This window comes from Carcharodon carcharias, chromosome 11, assembly GCF_017639515.1.
Source record: "Carcharodon carcharias isolate sCarCar2 chromosome 11, sCarCar2.pri, whole genome shotgun sequence".
NCBI lineage: Eukaryota > Metazoa > Chordata > Chondrichthyes > Lamniformes > Lamnidae > Carcharodon > Carcharodon carcharias.
The window spans coordinates 5,811,922-5,835,578 of NC_054477.1; the positions used below are offsets into that span (position 1 = coordinate 5,811,922).

The 23,657-nt window shown below is 44.7% G+C and overlaps 1 protein-coding gene across 2 annotated transcripts in view; it reads right to left on the reverse strand.

Moving 5' to 3' along the window:
* LOC121284484 (RING finger protein 121) overlaps positions 1-23,657 on the reverse strand; it is a 59,749-nt gene that overhangs the window by 31,492 nt on the left and 4,600 nt on the right. For both annotated transcript variants that reach the window (XM_041200007.1, XM_041200006.1), the window contains exons 2-3: positions 5,341-5,378; positions 2,800-2,941 (exon numbers count right to left, since the gene is read on the reverse strand). In XM_041200007.1, the coding sequence (XP_041055941.1) occupies positions 2,800-2,941; positions 5,341-5,378 (180 nt within the window). The remainder of the gene's footprint in view (positions 1-2,799; positions 2,942-5,340; positions 5,379-23,657) is intronic.

Here is a 23,657-nt window from a genome sequence, read left to right on the forward strand (position 1 = left end):
TTACAGGTCCCAAGTCTGTTTTGAATCTGTTTAACATTAGGCTGAGACTGGCAAGTCCAGCCCTGGCCCTGGGAGCAATTTGAAGAGACGCTGCAGAAGATGATGATTACACAGCATATTTCACTTGGAATCTTACAGCAGAGGAAGAGACTATTAAGCCCATTGTGCCTGCGCCAGCTCTTTGAAAGAGCTATCCAATTAGCTCTTCTCCCCTGCTCTTTCCCAATAGCCCTGAAATTTTGCTTCCTTCAAACATTCATCCCATTTCCTTTTGAAAGTTATTATTGAATCCACTCACACTGCCCTTTTAGGCAGTGTATCGCTGATCACAAAACTTGCTGCAGAAAAAAAAATTCACCTCATCCATTCTTTTGTCAATTATCTTAAATCTTACCCTTGCCAAGAGATGAAGGGGGAGACTAAACAGAACATAGCAAAGATGAATAGGAGGTTTCAGGGAAGTGCAATTAGTCTTTTGGTAGTACAGAACTTGAGTATTGCTGAAAAAAGAGACATGACATAGAAGCTTTTCATCTTACAATCATCAAGACAGATTTGCAAGAATGCCAATCGTAAAGGGAACAACAATTTATACTGCATGAAAAGAGTGCTGTTTGGTTGGCAAGTGAACTATGATTGGTAGAGGCATTGCCATGGAGAATGCACCAGGGAACAGTATAATTGTTGTTCCCTTTACAATTGGTACTCTTGCAAATCTGTCCTGATGAGTACAAAATGAAAAGCTTTGACAGCATGTCTCTTTTTTCAGCAAAATGGAAGTGCATTTGTTCTTCTTTATGGACTGGAGACTAATACATTAATTAAATGAGTGACAAGGCTGAGAAGATAGATTATATTAAAACAAAAATGCATAGCATTCTCATCTTTATTTTCCAATCCCTCTATGGACTTACCCCCTCCCTATCTCTATAATCTCTTCAAACCCAAACCCTCTGAGATTTCGGGGCTCCTCTAATTCTGGCCGCTTGTGCATTTCCATTAGTGGGCTGTGCCTTCAGCTACCTGGGGCCCAAGCTCTGGAATACCCTCACTACACCTCTCCGCTTCCCTACCTCACTTTCCTCCTTGAAGACATTCCTTAAAACCTACGTTTTTGACCAGGATTTCGGTCATCTGTCCTAATATCTCCTCATACGAACAAAAGAATTAAGAGCAGGAGCAGGCCATTCGGCTCCTCGAGCCTGCTCTGCCATTCAATAAGCAAATAAGGCAGATCTGTCATTCTGCCTATGCCCTGATGACCTTTGACTCCCTTGTTAGTCAAGAATCTATCTTTCTTTCTCTTAAAAATATTCACTGACCCTGCCTCCGCCATTTATGTGGCTCAGTGTCATTCTTTGTTTCATAATGCTCCTGTGAAGCGCCATGGGATGTTTCATTATGTTAAAGGCTCTATATAAATATAAGTTGTTGTTGTAGTAAAACGAAAGGGGGTTAACACAGGGTGATTGATGAGACTGAAAAATCCAGAGGAACGACACAGAATTGGGAGAATTGTGTCATCAGCCTCACTAGGGTGAAGAGAGAACATCTGGGTCCCTCTTTCCACCTCAATGCCATTTCCCCCCCCAGGCCTTGATTGCCCATTTTATGCCTTGATGGAATCAACCCTATTGGGACTTCCTATTAACACTGCAGTATACGTGTTATTCTCACAGCTCTAGATGAGGAAATCAGCTGCCTTCAACATATTTATAAAGATCCTGGAGTGAGTCTACATTTGTTATGCAAACCTTTCCAGTCACATTGTACAATGTGTAGCCTAAATAGCCCATCCTCCACCACACACTTTTCTAGGCTTTTACAATTTGGAACGTAGGCATCACTGGAAAGGCTGTCATTTATTGACCATCACTTAGAAGTTTGCGGGGCACTTCAGACAGCAATTAAGTTATCCACATTGGCCTGGGGCTGGAGAAGCATAGTCCAGATCCAGCAAGGACAGTTTCATTCCTGAAAGGGTTAATAGTGAACCAATTGGGTTTGTGTATCAATCCGTCAGTTTCATGGCCAATTTTAATGGAGAACATCCAGCCCCTTCAGACTGTTCCACTGCTCAAATAGATCATAACTGATATGTGTCAATGTCTTAACAATTGCATTGTTACAGTTTCTTAATGTCAATTACATTATTAAGGGAAAGAGCTGGTGAGTATTTGAACACATATAAATAGGAGATAGTTGGGACACTGGGAAGAGATGAGGAGTTTTGTCACTGAACAAAGTCAATAACCTCTCTTAGCAAGGAAAGGCTGTGTCTTAGTTTTGACTTCACCAACCAGCATGGATCCTGTTAACAATCTGTACCTTAATTCCATCTACCCATCTTAGTTCTACATCCAGTAATACCCTTACGCAGAGGATACAGTTTCTCGCTATCTAACCTATCAAATCCTTTAACCATCTTAACAATCTCAGTTAGATCATCCCATAATCTTCTAAACTCAAGGAAATGCAAACCAAGACTGTATAACCTGTCCTCATAATTTAACCCTGCTATTGTGGTATTATTCTGCTGAATTTGCAATGCATCCCCTTCATGGGCAATATATCCTTCTTGAGGTGCGGTGCCCAGAATTGAACACAGTTAGTCTAGATGGGGTCTAACCAGGGCTTCATACAACTGAAGTCTAGCTTCCACCCCTTTACATTCTAGCCCCACTCAGGATAAAAAACAAATTCAAGTTCTCAACCTATGCTGGGATTTAAACTCTCATTCTCTGAATTATTTGTTCACTAACACAACCATTACCATGCATGAAATAAATACACCCTTACATTGTAGGACTTGGCGTGTCTCTGCTTCCACTGCACCAGAAGAATCTGTGCAACCACCAAGGTAACAATGAGAATGAGGACCATCTCTGCGTGCATCGCCTCGTGCCCACGGTGTTTGGCATGCATCCGTGCATGTTCCACCCTGAAATCAAGCAAGGCGTGGTAAATAGGAAGGGACCATTGGGGAGTGCCAAGATCTGAAAGGTGCTATATAAATGCAAGTACTTCTTTTTCATGATCTTGGGTCATCCCAAAGCACTCCATAGCCAATGTAGTACTTTTTTCTGAAGTATCATCACTGTTGCAGTTACATAAGATATACAGTAAATAGACTGGCCATTTGGCCCAAACTGTCCATGCTACATTTATGCTCCACTCAACCCTCTTTCTAACCCCTCATCCAGCTATATCAGCATAACCCTCTGTTCCCTTCTCCATCAGATAGATGTTTGTCCAGTTTTCCCTTAAACGTATCTATACTATTTGCCTCAACCACTCCCTACAGTAGCGAGTTCCACATTCTCACCACTCTCTGAGTAAAGAAGTTTCTTCTGAATTCCCCATTTGATTTTATGATGACTATCATGTATTAATGGCTTCTAGCTTTGCTCTTCTGGCATGTGGGAACACTGTCTATTCTATCAAAATCTTTCATTATTTTAAAAAACCTCCAATAGATTAACATCCCCCTGCAGCGTTCTCTATTCAAGTGAAAAGAAATCCAGCCTGTTCATCCTTTTCCAACAGATTAAACCTTACAATACTGATAGCATTCTTGCAAATCCTTTGCACCCTCTCCAGTGTAACTATATCCTCTTCATAATATGGCGATCAAAATTGTACCTATGTAATGCAAGCAAGGTTTGATACAATGTAGAAAACACAGCTGCCCATTTTCACACAGGAAGATCCCACAACAGCATTGAAATAAATGGCTAAGTTAGCTGCTTTAGTGAGGCTGGTTGAGGGATAAATTTTGGAACAGATGTGTTAAATGGACAGAAGCTCAGAGACCAGGGGTACCATCCCTTGGACAAATGGATCTCAAGATAATCTTCATGTCCTGAAAATCGATTTGAACAACAACACTGTTAAAAAAAAAAAAATTAAATTGCATCAAAAAGTTTTTTAAAGTATCAATTTAAGTCACTTCAAGAAGCCTTCGGTCTTCCCTAGTCTGAGTACAGAATTTCTAAAACCTGTGTATGGTTGCCATGGCAACTCACTTTCGAAAACTGTCATGTTTACTATGGTAAGTGTATTTCATTGGCAACCAATTGCCATGACATTTTATTTATATCTGAACAAAGGCTTCAGATTAGCTCCCTTTAAACAATAAGGCAGACTCCATAACATATTACAACATTAACTACATTAAGGCTGTGTGGGTTAAACGATGCAGGACCACTGCTCCACATAGCCCTGTAGGTCTCAAGGGCCCTTTGCAGGCTGCACTGAGTTTGCTGGTGTTAGCCAGGGGGGGGCACATTGAGGCAGCAGCCCTAAGCTAGCATGGGGTCTTATTCCTGGTCCAGTGCTTCTCATCGGGCACTTTGTGAGAATGTGGAGCAAGCCCAACACTGTGCCAGGACACAATGTCCTCGCAGTGTCACATAGGCTGACAATATCCACTGTCCAGAGCCAAAGATGAAGGATGCCCCCATAGGCAGGAATCACCTATTTTTCTTTTAAAGAAGCAAGCTACTCTCTAAAATGCAGATTTACTGTAATTTTTTTTTTTGTATTCACAGGATAAAGGCGTCACTGGCTAGAACAACATTTATGACCCATCCCAAATTGCCCTTGAGAAGGTGGTCGTGTTTCACCTTATTGAAACGCAAACTGAGCAGCTTGCTCGGTCATTTCAGAGGGCAGTTAAGAGGTAATCACAGTGCGGCAGGTCGAGAGTTACATGTAGGCCAGGCCAGGCAAGGATGGCAGATTTCCTTCCCTAAAGGGCAGCAGGGAACCTAATTTTGTTTAAAAAAGATGACAATTTGGTAGTTTCATGGTCACCATTACCAATTGACAACATTTATTCCAGGTTTAATTAACTGAAATTAAATTCCCCATTGTCATGGTGGGATTTGAACTCACGTGTGTGGATAATTAATCCAGGTCTCTTGATTACTAGTCCAGTAGCATTACCACTATGCCACTGTACTCCCAAATAAGAAGTCTACCAACACTTCCACGTTAACTCACAAAGGATGATCCTTTGTCTGAGAGCTTGTAGAGTGCCACTGGTACTCTGTGGAACTGCACCCTGGCCTTCAGAAGGAAACCCTTAGTGAATTAATTAGTGACTATTTTATAGCTTTGAGCTTCTTGAGAAGTGAAAATATTTTATCTATCTATATCCAATCAAAGCCTTTCATAATCTCAAAGTCCTCTACCAGATCACCCCTCGGCCTTCTTTCTTCTAGATCATGTTCAGTCTTTCCTGATAGTTATAACCTCTCAGTTCTGGTATCATCCTTGCGGATCTTCTTTGCACCCTTTCCAGTGCCTCTACCTCCTGTTTTACTGCACATGGCTCACCTCCATCGTTCCTCTGGTGACAGGCCTGTCAGGTCAATCTGAAAGTGATGGGGAAAGATATTAGTGACAATGACTTGGTTGGGTTAAACTGTATATACGCTCAGAAATAGCTTCGTTTTGGGTATGAGACTAGCTACATTAAGCACAGTGGTACAGGATGCTGAGAGAATGAACCAACAGGCTGAAATAGAAACATAGAAACTAGGAGCAGGAGTAGGTCATTCAGCCCTTCGAGCCTGTTTCTCCATTCATTATGATCATGGCTGATCATCCAATTCAATAGCCTGCTCCCGCTTTCTCCCCACACCCTTTGATCCCTTTCACCTCAAGGGCTATATCTAACTCCTTCTTGAAAGCATACAATGTTTTGGTCTCAACTACTTTGTGGTAACGAATTCCACAGGCTCACCACTCTCTGGGTGAAGAAATTTCTCCTCATCTCAGTCCTAAATGGTCTACCCCATATCCTCAGACTGTGACCCCTGGATCTGGACTCCCCCACCATCGGGAACATCCTTTCTGCATCAACCCTGTCTAGTCCTGTTAGAATTTTAGAGATTTCTATGAGATCCCCCCTCATCCTTCTGAACTCCAGTGAATATAATCCTAATCGACTCAATCTCTCCTCATAAATCAGTCCCGCCATCCCAGGAATCACTCGGGTAAACCTTCGCTGCACTCCCTCTATAGCAAGAACATCCTTCCTCAGATAAGGAGACCAAAACTGCACACAATATTCCAGGTGTGGTCTCACCAAGGCCCTGTACAATTGCAACAAGACATCCCTGTTCCTATACTCGAATCCTCTGGCTATGAAGGCCAACATACCATTTGCCTTCTTTACTGCCTGCTGCACCTGCATGTTTACCTTCTGTGACTGTTGTACAAGGACACCCAGGTCTCGTTGCACATTCCCCTTTCTCAATTTATAGCCATTCAGATAATAATCTGGGCAGCATTTGCAATTCATTGCCACTAATTACCCCCACCAGTGACAATCAGCAAATGCCCTAGTGAAGTACCAGTCCCTATTTTTTCCCAAAGTGATCAGTCCCCAGGGAAGGAAAAAAAAAAATCACCTTGTCTCACTTGGAATCTCACCCCAGAATCTGGAGCCTTAGGGTTCAACCCTCTACTTTAAAGACCTAAGTACCTCAGTGCTTAATGGGGGACTGCAGCACTGTCAGAGATGCTGCCTCACGGGTGAGGCATTAGACCGAGGCCCCAGTAGGACAGTAACGATCCCCTGCCTCTAATCAAAGATTAGGGAGGTTTTGAATATCTCTTGTTTAAGTGGCTCAGCCTCTCAATCAACACTACCAAACCAGTTATTAAGCTGTGGCATCTTCCTGTGTACAACATGGCTGTCACATCTGTCTACATAAAAGTTCCTACACTTTTAAAAGCGTGTTCTTTATTCACTCTGGGGATGTGGGCGTCACTGGCAAGGTCTGCGTTTACTGTTCATGCCTTGTGATGGAGTCGGTGGGCTACCTTCTTAAGTCACTACAGTCCATGTGGTGAAGGTGCTCCCCACAACATTTCCTATAATATGACAGTGAATACACTTCACTGACTGTAAAACACTTTGGGATATCCTGAGGCGATGAAAGGTATTATAGAAATGCAAATCCTTTTCTTTTATACTGATGTTAGGTAGGGAATTCATGGATCTTGACACAGCCACGATAAAGTGATTAAATTGGATGTCCTGAGTGACATGACGTGATACAAATTCCTTTAATCTGGTGCTCACATCTTAAAATACTCTCAATGCATCATTGCATTTAGCAATTAAAGAGGACAAAGTTATATAGACTTGTAATCCTATAGCATCTTTCACAATTTCAGGACGTCCCAAAGCTCTTTACAGCCAAAGATAGCACTTCTGATAGTGCAGCATTCCCCTCGGAAATACTTTTGAAGTGCAGTCACTGTTGTAATGTAGGAAACGTGGCTGGCAATTTGCACACAAGGTCCAAATAGTAACATGATAATGATCAGATAATGTTTTTATTGGTGTTGTTTGAGGGATAAATATTGACCCAAGACACTGAGGAGAATGCCCCTGCTCTTCAAAATAACGCCATGGGATTGTTCACGTCCACCTGGCAAGGCAGACAGGTCCTCGATTTAATGTCTCACCCACAAGATAGCACCTCTGATGGTGCAGCATTGCCTCGACACTGCATTGGAGTGGCAACCTATACTTTTGTGCTCAAGTCTTTGGAGTGGGACTTGAACCCTCGACCTCCTGACTCAGAGTTGAGTGTGCTGCCAGTATTCAAGACTGACATGGAAATCTCACATCCATATCTCCTGTACTTTAATCCCAAGTAAAAAAACCTTCAAATAAAACTTGAAACCAAGGACAATGTACAATGTACAATGAATATCAGGTTTGGGCACGACCAATCAGGAAAAATAAACACACCAACCTGGTTGCGTGCAATGTAAATGTTTGTTGCAAACCAGTGCCATTTTCAAATTATTTTTTATTCATTCGTGGGATGTGGGAATCGCTGGCTGGGCCACTAATTATTGCCCATCCCTAGTTACCCTTGAGAAGGTGGTGGGGTGAACCACATTCTTGAACCACTGCAGTCCCTGTGGTGTAGGTGCACCCATAGTGCTGTTAGTGAGGGAGTTCCAGGGTTTTGACCCCAGCCCCCTGGAAAGAGTTGAGAATTTTTTTTGTCTAACTTGCATTTTGCCTCAGTTTGTCTCTGGCATCTTTCTTCTGTAGTCCCACTCCGAGTACATCATCTCGGCTGGCATTCCACTGCAGTACGAAAGGGGTGCTGCACCATCAGAGGCAAAACTGTTCTGCCAATGCCACAACATTATTAGAACAGGGGGAGAGTTCTGCAAGAATCCTGGCCAATATTCTGCCCTCAAGCCACACCACAAACAGGCGAAGCAGTCATTTATCTAGTTTCTGCTTGCGGGATCTTACTGTAATCAACATGGCTGCCATCTCTGCTTACATAGCAACAGTGATTATACCACTGTTAAGATCCTGGATCAGACCCCTAAACTTCTGGTATTATCTGGTTAGAGATCAGTAACTTTTTTGTTTAGACAAGCGTGAGATCTCAGGTACTTACTAAGAGAGTAAAGCCACAAGATTCCACAGTTTTTGAACAAACAAAATAAACTTGTACGATAAAAAGTCAGAAAAGTAAAACATTTTACAATATCTATCTTATACAACATTCGGAATTAACATGAAGTTCATGAATTGACAGGCAAACTGTGGTCAAACACACTACACAACAAACGGCAGACATGACCAAGACAGATCCCACGGAATTCTCAGCAGCCCACGCAGACGTCAGTATCCACTGTTACACAATCTCCCTTATGAGGGGTTTCCAGTCTCCACCTTCAAAGATCTAGCCTCTGAATTCCCTCCAAAAGTTACTCTGACTCAGGCTACCTCAGCTACTGCTCACCTATCAGGGTTCCTAGTCTAGTCTCCCAAGACTACTCTCCCCTGGGTTCCCGAGCCCACACTCCAGCACTGACTCACGGACACAACTCACTTCTTCAGCAGTACAGAGTACCCTGGGCTTTACTAATAGGGGCAGAGAGTACAAGAGCAAGGGGGTTATGTTGAACTTGTATAAGTCATTAGTCTGGCGCAAGCTGGAGAAAAATGTCCAGTTCTGGGTGCCACACTTTAGGAAGAATATAAAGGCATTGTAGTGATTGCAGAAGATTCACAAGAATGATTCCTGGGGTGAGGAACTTCAATTATGAAGATGGATTGGAGAAGTTTTAGAGAAAAGAATGTTGAGAGGAGGTTATGAGTGATCTGGACAGAGTAGATGAAGAGAAACTGTTTCCACTCATGAAAGGATCGAAACCAAGAGGGCACAGATTAATGTCATAAGTAAAAGATGCAACAGTGACATGAGGAGAAACTTTTTCACACAGTGAGTGGATGGGGTTTGGAATGCACTGCCTGAGAGTGTGGTGAGGCAGGTTCAACTGAAGCATTCAAAAGGGAATTAGACTGTTATCTTAAATGTAAGAATATACAGGGTTACAGGGAGAAGGCAGGGGAATGGTACTAGGTGAGTTGTTCAGATAGCCAGTGCAGACACGATGGGCCAAATGGCCTATTTTATGTCTTGGGTAAGTGAGTTCATTGGCCAATCGAACTTTAACTGCACGCCTTTCTATGTACTCAATTGCTGCTTGCAATCAATAACGGGGAGAGACCGATGTAAGAATAAACATTGATGGTTTATTGAGACATAGGGCAAAGCACCAGATCACTGGTGCTCACTCAGAAAACTCCAGAACTAGACTTACAGTTCCCAGTTGCCTGCACTGTACAGTGATTCATCAGTGCTGTCACATGCATTCTCTTATAGGGACAGGCTAACCTCGCTTTACCACATCCCTCCCCCTTTATTTAAAAGTACAGTTAACAAGTTAAAACATTAACTATTTACACAATAATTATCTACAAGTCAAGTCTCTCAGGAGGCTTTCTTGGATGTGTTGAGCGCCTCAGTTTAACAACCTCGGCTGCTTTTTCCGAGACCACCTTTTCAGGGACAGTTGCCCACTAGGTTCCTCTGTGAAAACTGGCAGGTTTGTCTCCCTGACCCCCTCGGGTCCCACAGGCTCCATTGGTGCTTCCAAATCGTGTGACCTGCCCCTCTACAGGCAGCACAAACTCAGGCATAGATGAAGGTCGCATTTCTTCTTGTGGGACTGGCGCTCTTTTGCGGAGATGATCCATGTGTCCTCTAATTATTCGGCCGTTTACCAATACATTATAGGAGAGAGGTCCAGTTACTGCACTCACCTCGCCTGACAGCCTGTTTGGTCCATCTCTAAAGTTCTTCACAAGGACTGCATCTCCCACCACGAAACATCTTTTGCGACCATAACCATCATATCTGGTTTTCTGTGCCTCTTGGCTGTTCTCCACCCTCCCCTCTAAATTCGGCTGGATAAGGGTCAGCGGACATGGAAATGTCTCTTCATTAGTAGTTCTGCAGGGGCAATGCCGCTTGTTGTGTGTGACGTAGTCCGGTATGCGAACAAGAACCGGGACAATCTCATGCCGATGGAATCCTCTTCCATCTTTTTCATCCTGGATTAAAGGTTTGGACTGCCCGCTTAGCCATGCCGTTCGATGCTGGGTGGTAGGGTGAGGTTTTGATGTGGGTAATGCCATTAAGGATCGTGAACCTGTGGAACTTCCTGCTGATAAAAGTTGTCCCATTGTCGGACACAAGGACCTTTGGTGACCCATACACTCTGCGGCAAAACTCTGCCGCAAACAATCTATGGTGGCAGCTGATGTGGGCAACCGGACTTTACAGACGTCCATCCATTTGAAGTGGGAGTCAAAGGAACATTGCGCCCAAGAAGAGCCTCATGTAATTGACGTGGAGGTGCATCTATGGTTGCCCCGGCCATTCCCATGGGTGCAATGCGGTGGGGGGGGGGAGCTTTTGCATCTGTTGGCATTGAGGGCAGCTTTTGACCAAGGTTTCCATATCCAAACCCATGCCTGGCCACCACAAAAAGCTGCATGTGAGCATCTTCATTCTGCTAATGCCCTGGTGAGTGCTATGTAGTTCGGCTAATAACGGCCTTCATGCCCTCGGGGGCACGATGACCCTTGCTCCCCAGAGTAATATGTCATCCTGGCAGGAGAGTTCATATTTACGATCAGAAAAGGGTTTCATCTCCTCAGATTTGGATCCACCTGACCAACCATTTAAGACCTGCTCCCGGACATTAGGGGGTCCGGATTTGTCAGGTCTGAGCAAGGGAGGAATCCTGAAAATTTAGCACTAAGACCAGTTCCTGGGGAATTGGAGCCTCCCCGTTATTAGCTGGCAGGGGAAGGTGGCTTAGTGCATTGGCATGTGCGATTTGAGTTCCCGAACAGTGAACAAAAGTGTATTCGTGGGCTTGCCAACTCCATTTCTGGTTCTTCTTATGGGGCCAGCATAGTCGAGAGGTTTTGGCGGAATTAGCCAGTAGTTTACCATGCCTAAGAAGGCCTTAAGCTCTGTGGTATTTCCCGGGGCAGTTGCCTCGCAAATGGCCTGGGCTTTTTCTTCCACAGGATGCAGGCCCTGTGCATCAACCTTGTGGCCCAAGTAAAGCTACCTCCTTAGCTTGGAACGGACACTTCTCTCGTTTTAAACGTACCCCCGCCTGTGCGAAATGCTTGAGCAACTCTTCGAGATTTGCTAAGTGTTCATCATTGGTCAGTCCCTTGACCAATATGTCATCCAAGTAAACGATAACATGGGGCAATCCTTGGAGCGGGTTTTCCATCATTCTTCGGAAAATAGCACACACCGAGGAGACCGTTCTAGGCGTGTGTATTGATACAATCCTTGGTGCGTATTAATGGTGACAAATTCCCTAGAGTCCTCTTCCAACTCTACCTGCTGGTAGGCATGGTTCATGTATGTGGTGCCCCCTGCCAACTTTGAAAATGATTCCGCAATCTTGGGCATGTGGTGTCTCAGGTTTGGCCACCTTATTGACAGTTAGCTTATAGTCATCGCATAAACTCACACTTTGGCCCGGCTTTTTTTTAATTCATTAACGGGGTGTGAGCTTTGCTGGCTGGGCCAGCATTTATTGCCCACCCATTGTTGCCCTTGAGAAGGTGGTGGTGAGCTGCCTTCTTGAACCGCTGCAGTCCATGTGGTGTAGGTACACCCACAGTGCTATTAGGGAGGGAGTTCCAGGATTTCGACCCAGCGACAGTGAAGGAACGGCAACATGTTTCCGGGTCAGGATGGTGAGTGACTTGGAGGGGAACTTGCAGATGGTGGTGTTCCTATGTGTCTGTTGCCCTTGTCCTTCTAGATGGTAGTGGTCATGGAGTTGGAAGGTGCTGTCTTAGGAACCTTGACAAATTCCTTCAGGGCATCTTGTAGATGGTACCCACTGCTGCTACTGTGCGTCAGTGGTGGAGGGAGTGAATGTTTCTGGATGTGATGTCAGTCAAGAGGGTTGCTTTGTCCTGGACGGTGTAAAGCGTCTTCAGTGTTGGTGGAGCTGCACTCATCCAGGCAAGTGTTGAGGTGAGTTACTTGTCACACAATTCCTAGCCTCTGACCTGCTCTTGTGGCCACAGTATTCATATGGTTAGTCCAGTTCAGTTTCTGGTCAATGGTAGCCCAGAGGATGTGGATAGTGGAGGATTTAGTGATGGTAATGCCATTGAACATCAAAGGGCGATGGCTGGATTCTCTCTTGTTGGAGATGGTCATTACCTGACATTTGTGTGGGTTGAATGTTACTTGCCACTTGTCAGCTCAAGCATGGATACTGTCCAGGTCTTGTTGCATTTGGACATGGACTGCTTCAGTATCTGAGTCATCATGAATGGTGAAGGTTGTGCAATCATCAGCAAACATCCAAACTTTTGACATTATGATGGAAGGAAGGTCATTGATGAAGCAGCTGAAGATGGTTGGGCCGAGGACACTACCCTGAGGAACTCCTGCAGTGATGTCCTGGAGCTGAGAAGACTGACCTCCAACAATCACAACCATCTTCCTTTGTGCTAGGTATGACTCCAACCACAGAGTTGCTCTCCTGATTCCCACTGACTCCAGCTTTACTAGGGCTCCTTGATGCCACACTCAGTCAAATGCTGCCTTGATGTCAAGGGCAGTCACTCTCACCTCACCTCGAGAGTTCAGCTCTTTTGTCCACATTTGAACCAAGGTTATGTAATGAGGTCAGGAGTTGAATCACCTTGGCGGAACCCAAACTGGGCTTCAGTGAGCAGGTTATTGCTAAGCAAGTGCCGCTTGAAGGCACGGTTGTTGAACCCTTCCATCACTTTGCTGATGGTCGAGAGTAGATTGATGGAGACGGTAATTGGTCAGGTTGGATTTGGCCTGCATTTTGTGTACAGGACATACCTGGGCAATTTTCCACACAGCCAGGTAGATGCCAGTGTTGTAGCTGTACTGGAACAGCTTGGCTAGGGGCATGGCAAGTTCTGGAGCACAAGTCTTCAGTCCTATTGCTGGAATATTGTCAGAACCTACAGCCTTTACAGAATCCAGTGCCTTCAGCTGTTTGTTGATATCACATGGAGTGAATCGAATTGGCTGAAGACTGGCATCTGTGATGCTGGGGACCTCTGGAGGAGGCGGAGATGGGTCATATACTTGGCACTTCTGGCTGAAGATTGTAGCAAATGCTTCAGCCTTATCTTTTACACTGATGTGCTGGACTCCTCCATCATTAAGGATGGGGATATTTGTGGAGCCTACTCCTCCAATGAGCTGTTTAGTTGTCAACTACTATTCACCACTGGATGTGGCAGGACTGCAGAGCTTAGAAGTGATGCGTTGGTTGTGGGGTTGTTTAGCTGTGTTTATCAGTTGCTGCTTATGCTGTTTGGCATGGAAGTAGCCCTGTGTTATAGCTTCACCAGGTTAACAACTCATTTTTAGGTATACTTGGGGCTGCTCCTGGCATACCCTTCCTGCACTCTTCATTGAACCAGGGTTGATCCCCTGGCTTGATGGTAATGGTGGAGTGGGGGATATGCCAGGCCACGAGGTTACAGATTGTGTTCGAGTAAAATTCTGCTGCTGATGGCCCACAGTGATTCATAGTTGCCCAGACTTGACTTGCTAGATCTATTCGAAATCTATCCCATTTAGCATCGTGGTAGTGCCATACAACATAATGGAGGATATCCTCAATGTGAAGGCGGGACTTCGTCTCCACAATGTCTGTGCGGTGTTCATACCTATTGATACTGTCATTGACAGATGCATCTGCGGCAGGCAGGTTGGTGAGGATGAGGTCAAGTATGTTTTCCCTCGTTGGTTCCCTCGCCAACTACTGCTGACCCAGTCTAGCAGCTATGACCTTTAGGACTCGGCCAGCTCGGTCAGTTGTGGTGCTACCGAGCCAATCTTGGTAATAGTGGCGATGGATATTGAAGTCCCCCACCTAGAGTACATTCTGCGCCCTTGCCACCCTCAGTGCTTCCTCCAAGTAGTGTTCAATATGGAGGAGCACTGATTCATCAGCTGGGGGAGGGAGGTGCGAGGTAATCAGCAGGGAGTTTCCTTTCCCATGTTTGACTTGATGCCATGAGGCTTCATGGGGTCCTGAGTCAATGCTGAGGACTCCCAGGACAAATCCCTCCCGACTGTATACCACTGTGCTGCCAACTCTAATGGGTCTGTCCTGTCAGTGGGACAGGACATACCGAGAGATGGTGATGGTGGTGTCTGGGACATTATCTGTAAGATATAATTCCGTGAAGATAACTATGTCAGGCTGTTGCTTGGCTAGTCTGTGAGTCAGCTCTCCCAATTTTGGCACTAGCCCCCAGATGTTAGTAAGGAGGACTTTGTAGCGTCGACAGGGCTGAGATTCCTGTTGTCGTTTCCAGTACCTAGGATGATGCCGGGTGGCCTGTCCTGTTTCATTCCTTTTTTAAGACTTTGTCACAGTTTGTTACAATTGAGTGGCTTGCTGGGCCATTTCAGAGGGTGTTTAAGAGTCAACCACATTGCTGTGAGTCTGGAGTCATGAGTAGGCCAGACCAGGTAAAGACGACAGACTTCATTCCCAAAGGACATTAGTGAACCAGATGGGTTTTTACAACAAACAACAATGGGTCCATAACAAAAACAGAATTATCTGGAAAAACTCAGCAGGTCTGGCAGCATCGGTGGAGAAGAAAAGAGTTGACGTTTCGAGTCATGACCCTTCGACAGAACTTGAAGACCATCGGTCGTGGCAGGATTTGAACCCCGGTCCCCAGGGTATTATCCTGGGTCTCTGGATTACTCGTCCAGCAACAATACCACTAAGGCTTCAGTACAGGTAGGTCAGGTACCACCCACTCAGAAAATTGCACTGGTTATCGGATGCCCGATTTTTCCAGCCTGTCCAGTTTGGTTTCAACTTTGTCCCGTGGAGCATAACAGACTGTTCTGGTTCTTATAAATCTGGGGGTTGCGTTTGTGTCTATATGGATCCTGGCCTGTAGCCCTCGATTCCTTCCTATCTCATCGTTGAAAATGGAAGCATACTTTTGCAACAATTCCTGTAAGCCTTTTGTTGTAATTTGAAAAATTTCACCCCATTTCAATTTAATCTTTGGGCCAGTTGCGGCCTATTAAGCTGGGACCCTCTCCAGCTGCCACTAACAAAGGCAACCTTCCAGATTGATTTCCATACGTCGCCGAGACTTGACATAACCCTTTCAGTCTTATTTCTTCACCCGTGTATGTCCTCAGCTTTGTGTCCGAACCTTCAAACTTCAAAGGATGGGTTCCTTTACTCAAATATCTAAATGTATGCTCTCCAATGACAGACATCAGCACTCCCATATCAACTTCCATCTCGGTGGGTTGTCTGTTGATCATTATGGCTACTTGGATTGGCTTGGTCCTACCCACTTTGAGATTATATAACGAATGGATGTCTGATTCTATTTCTTCTGGCCCTTCTATGAAGCATATCGCACGATTTTTCCCTCTGTCTTTATAGTGTTGTTTTAGCCTTTCTCTGCAGTAGGTGCCATAGCAGTGGCAGAAAAAGCACTCGGCTTGTTTGAGTTGTTGCTCGCACACTGGAGGGCTGGATGTATTTCCCTCATTCATTTTGAGAGTTTTCATTGAAGTACCATTGTTTTTCATTGGTCTGAAGCTAGAGAGCATTTCCCGCCTTCCCGTGGGTCCGAAGTTTTCGCCCCTTTGGTTGCCGGATTGTCCCAATCGATGGCTCCATTTTATGTCTCTTTTATAGCTTCGTAACTTCTAACAGCACTCTCCATCACGTTAGCTAATTTTAATCTCTTATTGAAGTCTAGACTAGGTTTGGCTAATAAACACCTTTAGGCAGTAACATTTCCAATCCCGCATATCAGCCAGTCTCTCAATATATCACTAATGGATGTTCCGAATTTGCAATGCTCAGTTAATGCCTTCAAAAGGGCCACATTGTCTCCTCTGGAAGCCTGTTCCTTGAACTGAACTTGAAATTCTGCACAGTAACTGACAGCTTTGGTCTCAGGTGGCTCGGTACAATTTTTATTAATTTATCGAAAGTCTTCGAGTCTGGGAAGCTAGGTGATGTGAGGCTGCGGATCAGCCTGTACGTTTTGCTCCCTCTTCTTCTCCTCCCCCGCGATGTCGTTAGCAGTAAAAAGGAATGCTAGGCACTAAACGTACTGAGGCCAGTTATTTGAAATGGGGTCAAATGGATCGACATGCTCGAACTACGGTATCGTGGACGATTGCAAAGGGACTGCATTTCCAATAGGCTTTCCATGTAGTGACACATTTAGACATTTGGCTTACTTGGAAAAATTTATTAATTTTGCTTCTCATTTCCACCCCTCCATCATTTTCACATGGTCCATTACTGACACTTCCCTTCCTTTCCTTGACCTCTGTCTCAATTTCTGGTGATAGACTGTCCACCAATATTCATTACAAGCCTACCGACTCCCACAGCTACCTCGACTACAATTCTTCACACCCCGCTTCCTGTAAGGACTCCATCCTATTCTCAGTTCCTTCGCCTCCGTTGCATCTATTCCGATGATGCCACTTTCCAAAACAGTGCTTCTGACATGCCTTCCTTCTTCCTTAACCGAGGTTTCCCACCCACAGTGGTTGACAGGGTCTTCAACTGTATCCGACCCATCTCCCACGCCTCTGCCCTCATACTTTCCTCTCCCTCCCAGAACCATGATAGGGTCCCCCTTGTCCTCACTTTTCACCCCACCAGCCTCCGCATTCAAAGGGTCATCCTCCGACATTTCCACTAATTCCAGCATGATGCCATCACCAAACACATCTTCCCTTCACCCCTGTCGGCATTCCGTAGGGACCGTTCCCTCCAGGACACCCTGGTCCACTCCTCCATCACCCCCTACACCTCAACCCCCTTCAACGGCACCTTCCCATGCAATTGCAGAAGGTGCATCACCTGCCCCATACATCCCCCTCCTCACCATCCAAGGGTCCAAACACTCCTTTCAAGTGAAGCAGCATTTCATTTGCACTTCCCTCAATTTAGTCTACTACATTCGCTGCTCCTAATGCGGTTTCCTCTACATTGAAGAGACCAAACGCAAATTGGGTGACTGCTTTGCGGAACACCTTCGGTCTGTCCACAAGCATGACCCAGACCTCCATGTCGCTTGCCATTTCAACACTCCACCTTGCTCTCATGCCCACATGTCCGTCCTTGGCCTGCTGCGTTGTTCCAGTGAAGCCCAACGCAAACTGGAGGAACAGCACCTCATCTGCTGACTAGGCACTTCACAGCCTTCCGGACTGAATATTGAGTTCAACAACTTCAGATCATGAACTTTCTCCTTCATCCTCACTCCTTTTCTCAATATTTATTTTTAAAATTTTTTCCCCCCACTTATTTCTATTATTTTTAAAATTTATTTCCATTCATTGTTTAATCCCCACCTTTTAGCCTATTTCGGTCCTTTTTCCCCCACACCATCCCCTCCCCCACCCCCACTAGGGCAATCTGTCACTTGCTCATCCTTTCTACTCTTAATGTCGCCATTAGTACCTCCTTTAGCCAGTATCACCACCATCAACACCCCTTTGTCCTTTTGTTTATGGCATCTTTTGCAATCGCTCCTTTGCCTCCACCTTCTATCCAGCTTCATCTATCCCAACCCCCCCCAAACAGTATATAATTCACCACATTTCTACTTCTCTTTAGTTCTGAAGAGTCATACGGACTCGAAACATTAACTCTGTCTTTCTCTCCACAGATGCTATCAGACTTGCTGAGTTTTTCCAGCCCTTGTCTTTCGAGGTGGCAGCAGTCCTGGGTTTGGAAGATGCTGTCTAAGGAGCTTTGGTGAATTCCTGCAGTGCATCTTGTAGATGGTACACACTGCTGCTACTGTGCGTCGGTGATGAAGGGAGTGAATGTTTATGGATGGGGTGCCAATCAAGTGGGTTGCTTTGTCCTGGATGGTGTCAAGCTTCTTGACTGTTGTTGGAGCTGCACTCACCCAGGCAAGTGGACAGCATCTCATCACACTCCTGACTTGTGTCTTGTAAATGGGGGACAGGCTTTGGGGAGTCAGGAAGTGAGTTACTTACCGCAGGATTCTTAGCCTCTGATCTGCTCTTGTAGCCACAGTATTTATTTGGCTAGTCCAGTTCAGTTTCTGGTCAATGGTAACCCCGAGAATGTTGATAGTGGGGGAATTCAGTGATGGTAATGCCACTGAACATCAAGGGGAGATGGTTGGATTCTCTCTTGTTGGAGATGGTCATTGCTTGGCACTTGTGTGGCACAAATGTTACTTGCCACTTGTCAGCCCAAGCCTGGATACTGTCTCTGAAGTCGTCGTGCAGACTCGAAACATTAACTCTGTTTCTCTCTCCACAAAAGCTGTCAGACCTGAGTTTTTCCAGCATTTTCTGTTTTTATTTTGGATATTGTCCAGGTCTTGCTGCATTTGGACATGGACTGCTTCAGTGTCTGAGGAGTTACAAATGGTGCTGAACATTGTGCCCAAATGCCGAATATTGTGCCAAACATCCCCACTTCTGATCTTATGATGGAAGGAAGGTCATTGATGAAGCAGCTGAAGAAGGTTGAGTCTAGGACACTACACGGAGGAACTCCTGCATTGATGTCCTGGAGCTGAGACAATTGACCAACAACCACAACCATCTTCCTTTGTGCTAGGTGTGACTCCAACCAGCTGAGAGTTTTCCCACTGAATCCCAGACATAGTGAGACAAAATCCAACTCTCTAAGTACAGCACAGGAATGGCCATTCCAGAATCCAACCCACACTTTAAACTGGCAAGTCAGGCAGTCAAGGGTCATTCCTGGGTGGTGACAAACATTAATTTGGCTTGTAAGATCCTGTGAGAATGCAGAGCTCCCTCAGTAGTACACTGATCTTAACCCTGTGTAGCAGCTGGAATCTACAACCTTCTGACTCAGAGGCAACAGTGACTTGGAAAATTGTGAGCTTGACAATTTACTACTTGACGAAGACTTAATTGGATTAGCAACTTGCCTGAAGCTAGGGTGGTGTCCCATGACATCAGTGTTCCAACCAAGTGTGAATAACAAAAACCCTTTGGTTCAGAAAAATAAAACAAACTTCCAACATTGTGACCATATACTTCATCACCTCAAACAACTCCAAACATCAGTGATGAATGCCCAGCTACAAATGGCCTCACCAGATACACCCTTAGACCGGAATGGCAAAAATCTATGACCCAACTGTAATGATGGGCATTTCCACAACTCAAAGATGCAGTTATAAAAATGTCACACACCACTTTGTTGATTTTTTTAAAAATATTTGTTCATGGGATGTGGGCATCACTGGCAATTTTTACCCACCCCTAATTGCCCTTGAACAAGTTGCTGAGCCACCCTCTTTCCAACTGAGTGGCTTGCTCGGCCATTTCAGAGGGCAGGTAAAAGTTAACCACATTGCTATGGGTCTGGAGTCACATGTCGGCCAGACTGGGTAAGGGCAGCAGATTTCCTTCTCGAAAGGACATTAGTGAACCAGATGGGTTTTTAACGATTACCTGATAGTCTCAGTAATGGATGAGCACGAAACTAACTTTATTCCAGATTTATTTATTAACTGAATTTAAATTCCTCCAGCTGTCACAGTGGGATTTGAACGCATGACTCCAGATCATTGGTCCAGGCATCTGGATTACTAGTCCGTTCACACAACTACTATTTCTGACAAATTTTCTCACTATACATCAGATGTAATGAGGCAGTCTCAACAACTGAACACAGTGATGGTAGTTAGCAGGAGGAGGATGAATTGATGTCCAACAAGATCTAACGAGGTGCTATATCCAATAAACTGCACAGAAAGGACATTCCACACCCTGTTAATCACTGTTTTAGCAATCTAAACGACTAACATTGTCAGTCTGTTCCCTTGAAAATACAAAAAAAGTCACATTAATGTAAAGTAAGTTCAGAGTTTAATGGTAATTACCCAGTGAGCAAGTCACTAAATACAGACACATGCCTGCACATGACTCAACTGTTGCTAATGTGTATGGGTGAGGGGTGTTGGTGAGCGGAACATAATCAGCACAAAGCACTCCCACGTCAAACACGCCTTCTAACTTTTCCACCAGTCTCGGAACAGAACTACCAGTTTGTGCATTTCACATCTAAAGAAGGCAGCTATTCAGCCCATCGTAATCACCTATTTGAAAGAACTATCCGAATGCTTGGTCAAAGAGATAGGTTTTAATGATTGTCTTAAAGGAACACAAAGGCATAGTAAGGCAAAGGGGGTTAGGGAGGGAATTCCAGAGCTTAAGGTCTCAGTACCTGAAGGTGTGGCCTCTGATGGTGGAGTGATGAAAGGTGGGGGTGAGAGAGGGGTTAGGATTGGGGAGTGTAGAGATCCTGGAGGATTGTGGGGTTGGAGGAGAGATAAGACAGGGTGAGGCAGAATTCACCTCAGGAAAAATAGCAGCACAAATGCAAAGTATTGGAGGTTATAAATAGAAAGGGGTACACTGCCATTCTGAACGGTACCTTCCACTAATGCTCAGACCCTAGGCGAGGGAAACTGCACCCATCACATCTGCAGGACAGCCAAGAGCATTCAAAACCAATGCAATACCTTTTGAAGTATAGTCACTTTTACAGGAAAACACTTGTGCCAATTTGTGCACAAGATCCCACAGACAGGTACAAAATGAATATAAAAACAAAAAACTGCGGATGCTGGAAATCCAAAATAAAAACAGAATTACCTGGAAAAACTCAGCAGGTCTGGCAGCATCGGCGGAGAAGAAAAGTGTTAACGTTTCGAGTCCTCATGACCCTTCAACAGAACTGAGTGAATATAAGGAGAGGGGTGAAATATAAGCTGGTTTAAGGTGGGGGGGGGGCCCTCTCCTTATATTCACTCAGTTCTGTGGAAGGGTCATGAGAGTCAAAACGTCAACTCTTTTCTTCTCCGCCGATGCTGCCAGACCTGCTGAGTTTTTCCAGGTAATTCTGTTTTTGTTTTTGATATAAAATGAATGATCAGTTAATTTACCTTTTTGATGGTTTGGTTGAGGGAGAAACATTGGTGCAATATTGGGGGAAGTTCTCCTGCTCTTCCTCAGGTAGGCAAGCTGACAATTCAGTCAGGGGAGATGTCAGCCTTGGCTCATTAGTAACGCTGCTCATTAGTAATACTCACTTTGAAAAGAGCTGGCCCCATGTTCGGGTTTTACTCTTGGCACACAAGTACAAAATTCAGGATGACTCTGCATTGCACTGAAGGAGTGTTAATAATCTTCCAGGTGAATGTTAAAGCTAGGCCCTGCACATCTCTGTTTGTGGGATCTTGCTGTGTGCATATCAGCACCAGCATTTTCCTGCATAACAGTGACTACACTTTATTGACTGAAAACGCCTGTTCTTTGTCAAACCAAGAGCATAAGAAATAGGTACAGCAGTAGGCCATTCAGCCCCTTCAGCTTGATCTTCTGCCTCAACTCCACTCTCCCACCCTGCCCCCATATCCCCTAACTCCCTTAGTATCCAAAAATCTACTGATCTCTGTCCTAAGTATACTCAACAACTGAGCATCCACAGCTCTCTGGGGTAGAGAATTCCAAAGATTCACAACTCTCTGAGTGAAGAAATTTCCCATCTCAATCCTGAATGGCCAATCCCTTATTCTAAGACTGTGATCCCTAGTTCTAGACTCCCCAACCACAGGAAACATTTCATCTACTTTGTCAAACCCCTCAAGAATTTTACATGTTTCAAATTATATCACCTCTCATTCTCTGCAGTTCTTGGGAATTCGGTCTACTCAATTCCTCCTCATAGGTAAACCATCTCAAACTCGTAAAAATTGTCACACTCACTCCAAAGCAAGCACTTCCTTCCTCAGAGAAGGAGACCAGAACTGTACACAGTATTCCAGGTACTCAGAACCTCTGCTAAACTTGGTTTGAGGATGAGTCTCAGTGGATTTTCTTTCTGTTAAACCAGTAACTGCACATAATTCTGCTGAAGAGGTTCACAAGACAAGTGTTAATTGTCTTTCCTCTTTACTGATGCTGATGGGCAGCTGCGCATCGAGTGTTTAGTCATTATAAGATGCTTTCTGGCATTTGCAAATTCTTTTCCCTTCCTACCTCTGACACAAACATTTCTGAATTAGACAACAACAAACATTGAAAATTAAAAATCTTTCCAAAAACTCAACACATTATAGTTACACTCAAAGTTGCTTATAGCTACCAGAAAACAACAGAAGATAGAATTTATCAATCAGAAGAGTACTTTCAAAAGCTGAAGATACAGCGGTTGGGGGTCAAATGCAGTTGATGCAGCATCCAAAAATTCTTTGACATGGTATCCTGGAGGGCAATTGATTTAAGGGAATTGGGAGCATAATGGATTAAAAACGGATGTGAACCTTTGCGTGGTTGTGGCACGGGAGGCCATTAAGTGCCTGCTCCCTGCAAGGACTCACCTAGTCCCACGCCCCTGCCTTTCCCCTATAACCTTACAAACTTCTTCCCTTCAGATAAAGACCCAATTCCTTCTAGAAAGCCATGACTGAACTGCCTCCACCACACTCTCAGGCAGTACATTCCAGATGAAGAATGAGAAGTGATCTTATTGAAACATATAAGATTCAGAGGGGGTTTGACAGGGTGGATGCTGAGAGGACATTTCTTCTCATGGGGGAATCTGGAACTAGGGGGCAGAGTTTCAAAATAAGGGGTCTTCCGTTGAAGACTGATATGAGCAGGAATTTCTCTCAGAGGGTCAGAATCACAGAACTGTTATGGTGCAGGAGACCATTTAGCCCATCATGTCTGCACCAGCACTCTTAATGAGCATTATGAATCAGTGCCATTCTCCTGACTTTTCCCCGTAACCCTGCACATTGTTTCTATTCAAATAATCATCTAATGCCCTATTGAATGCCTCGATCGAACCTGCTTCCACCACACTTCCAAGCAATGCATGCCAGACCTGAGCTCACATCAGATTTGCTTCTTTTGCAAATCACTTTTATTCTGTGCCCTCTCATTCTCGATACTTTTATGAGGCGGAACAGTTTCCCCCTTTCTACTCTGTCCAGCTCCCTCATGATTTTGAACACCTCTATCAAAATCTCCTTTTAGCCTTCTCCTCTCCAAGGAGAACAGTCCCAACTTCTCAATCTATCTTCATAACTGGTGTCTCATCCCTGGAACCATTCTTGTAAACCTCTTTTGCACTCTCTCCAATGCATTCACATCCTTCTAAAAAAGTGTGGGGCC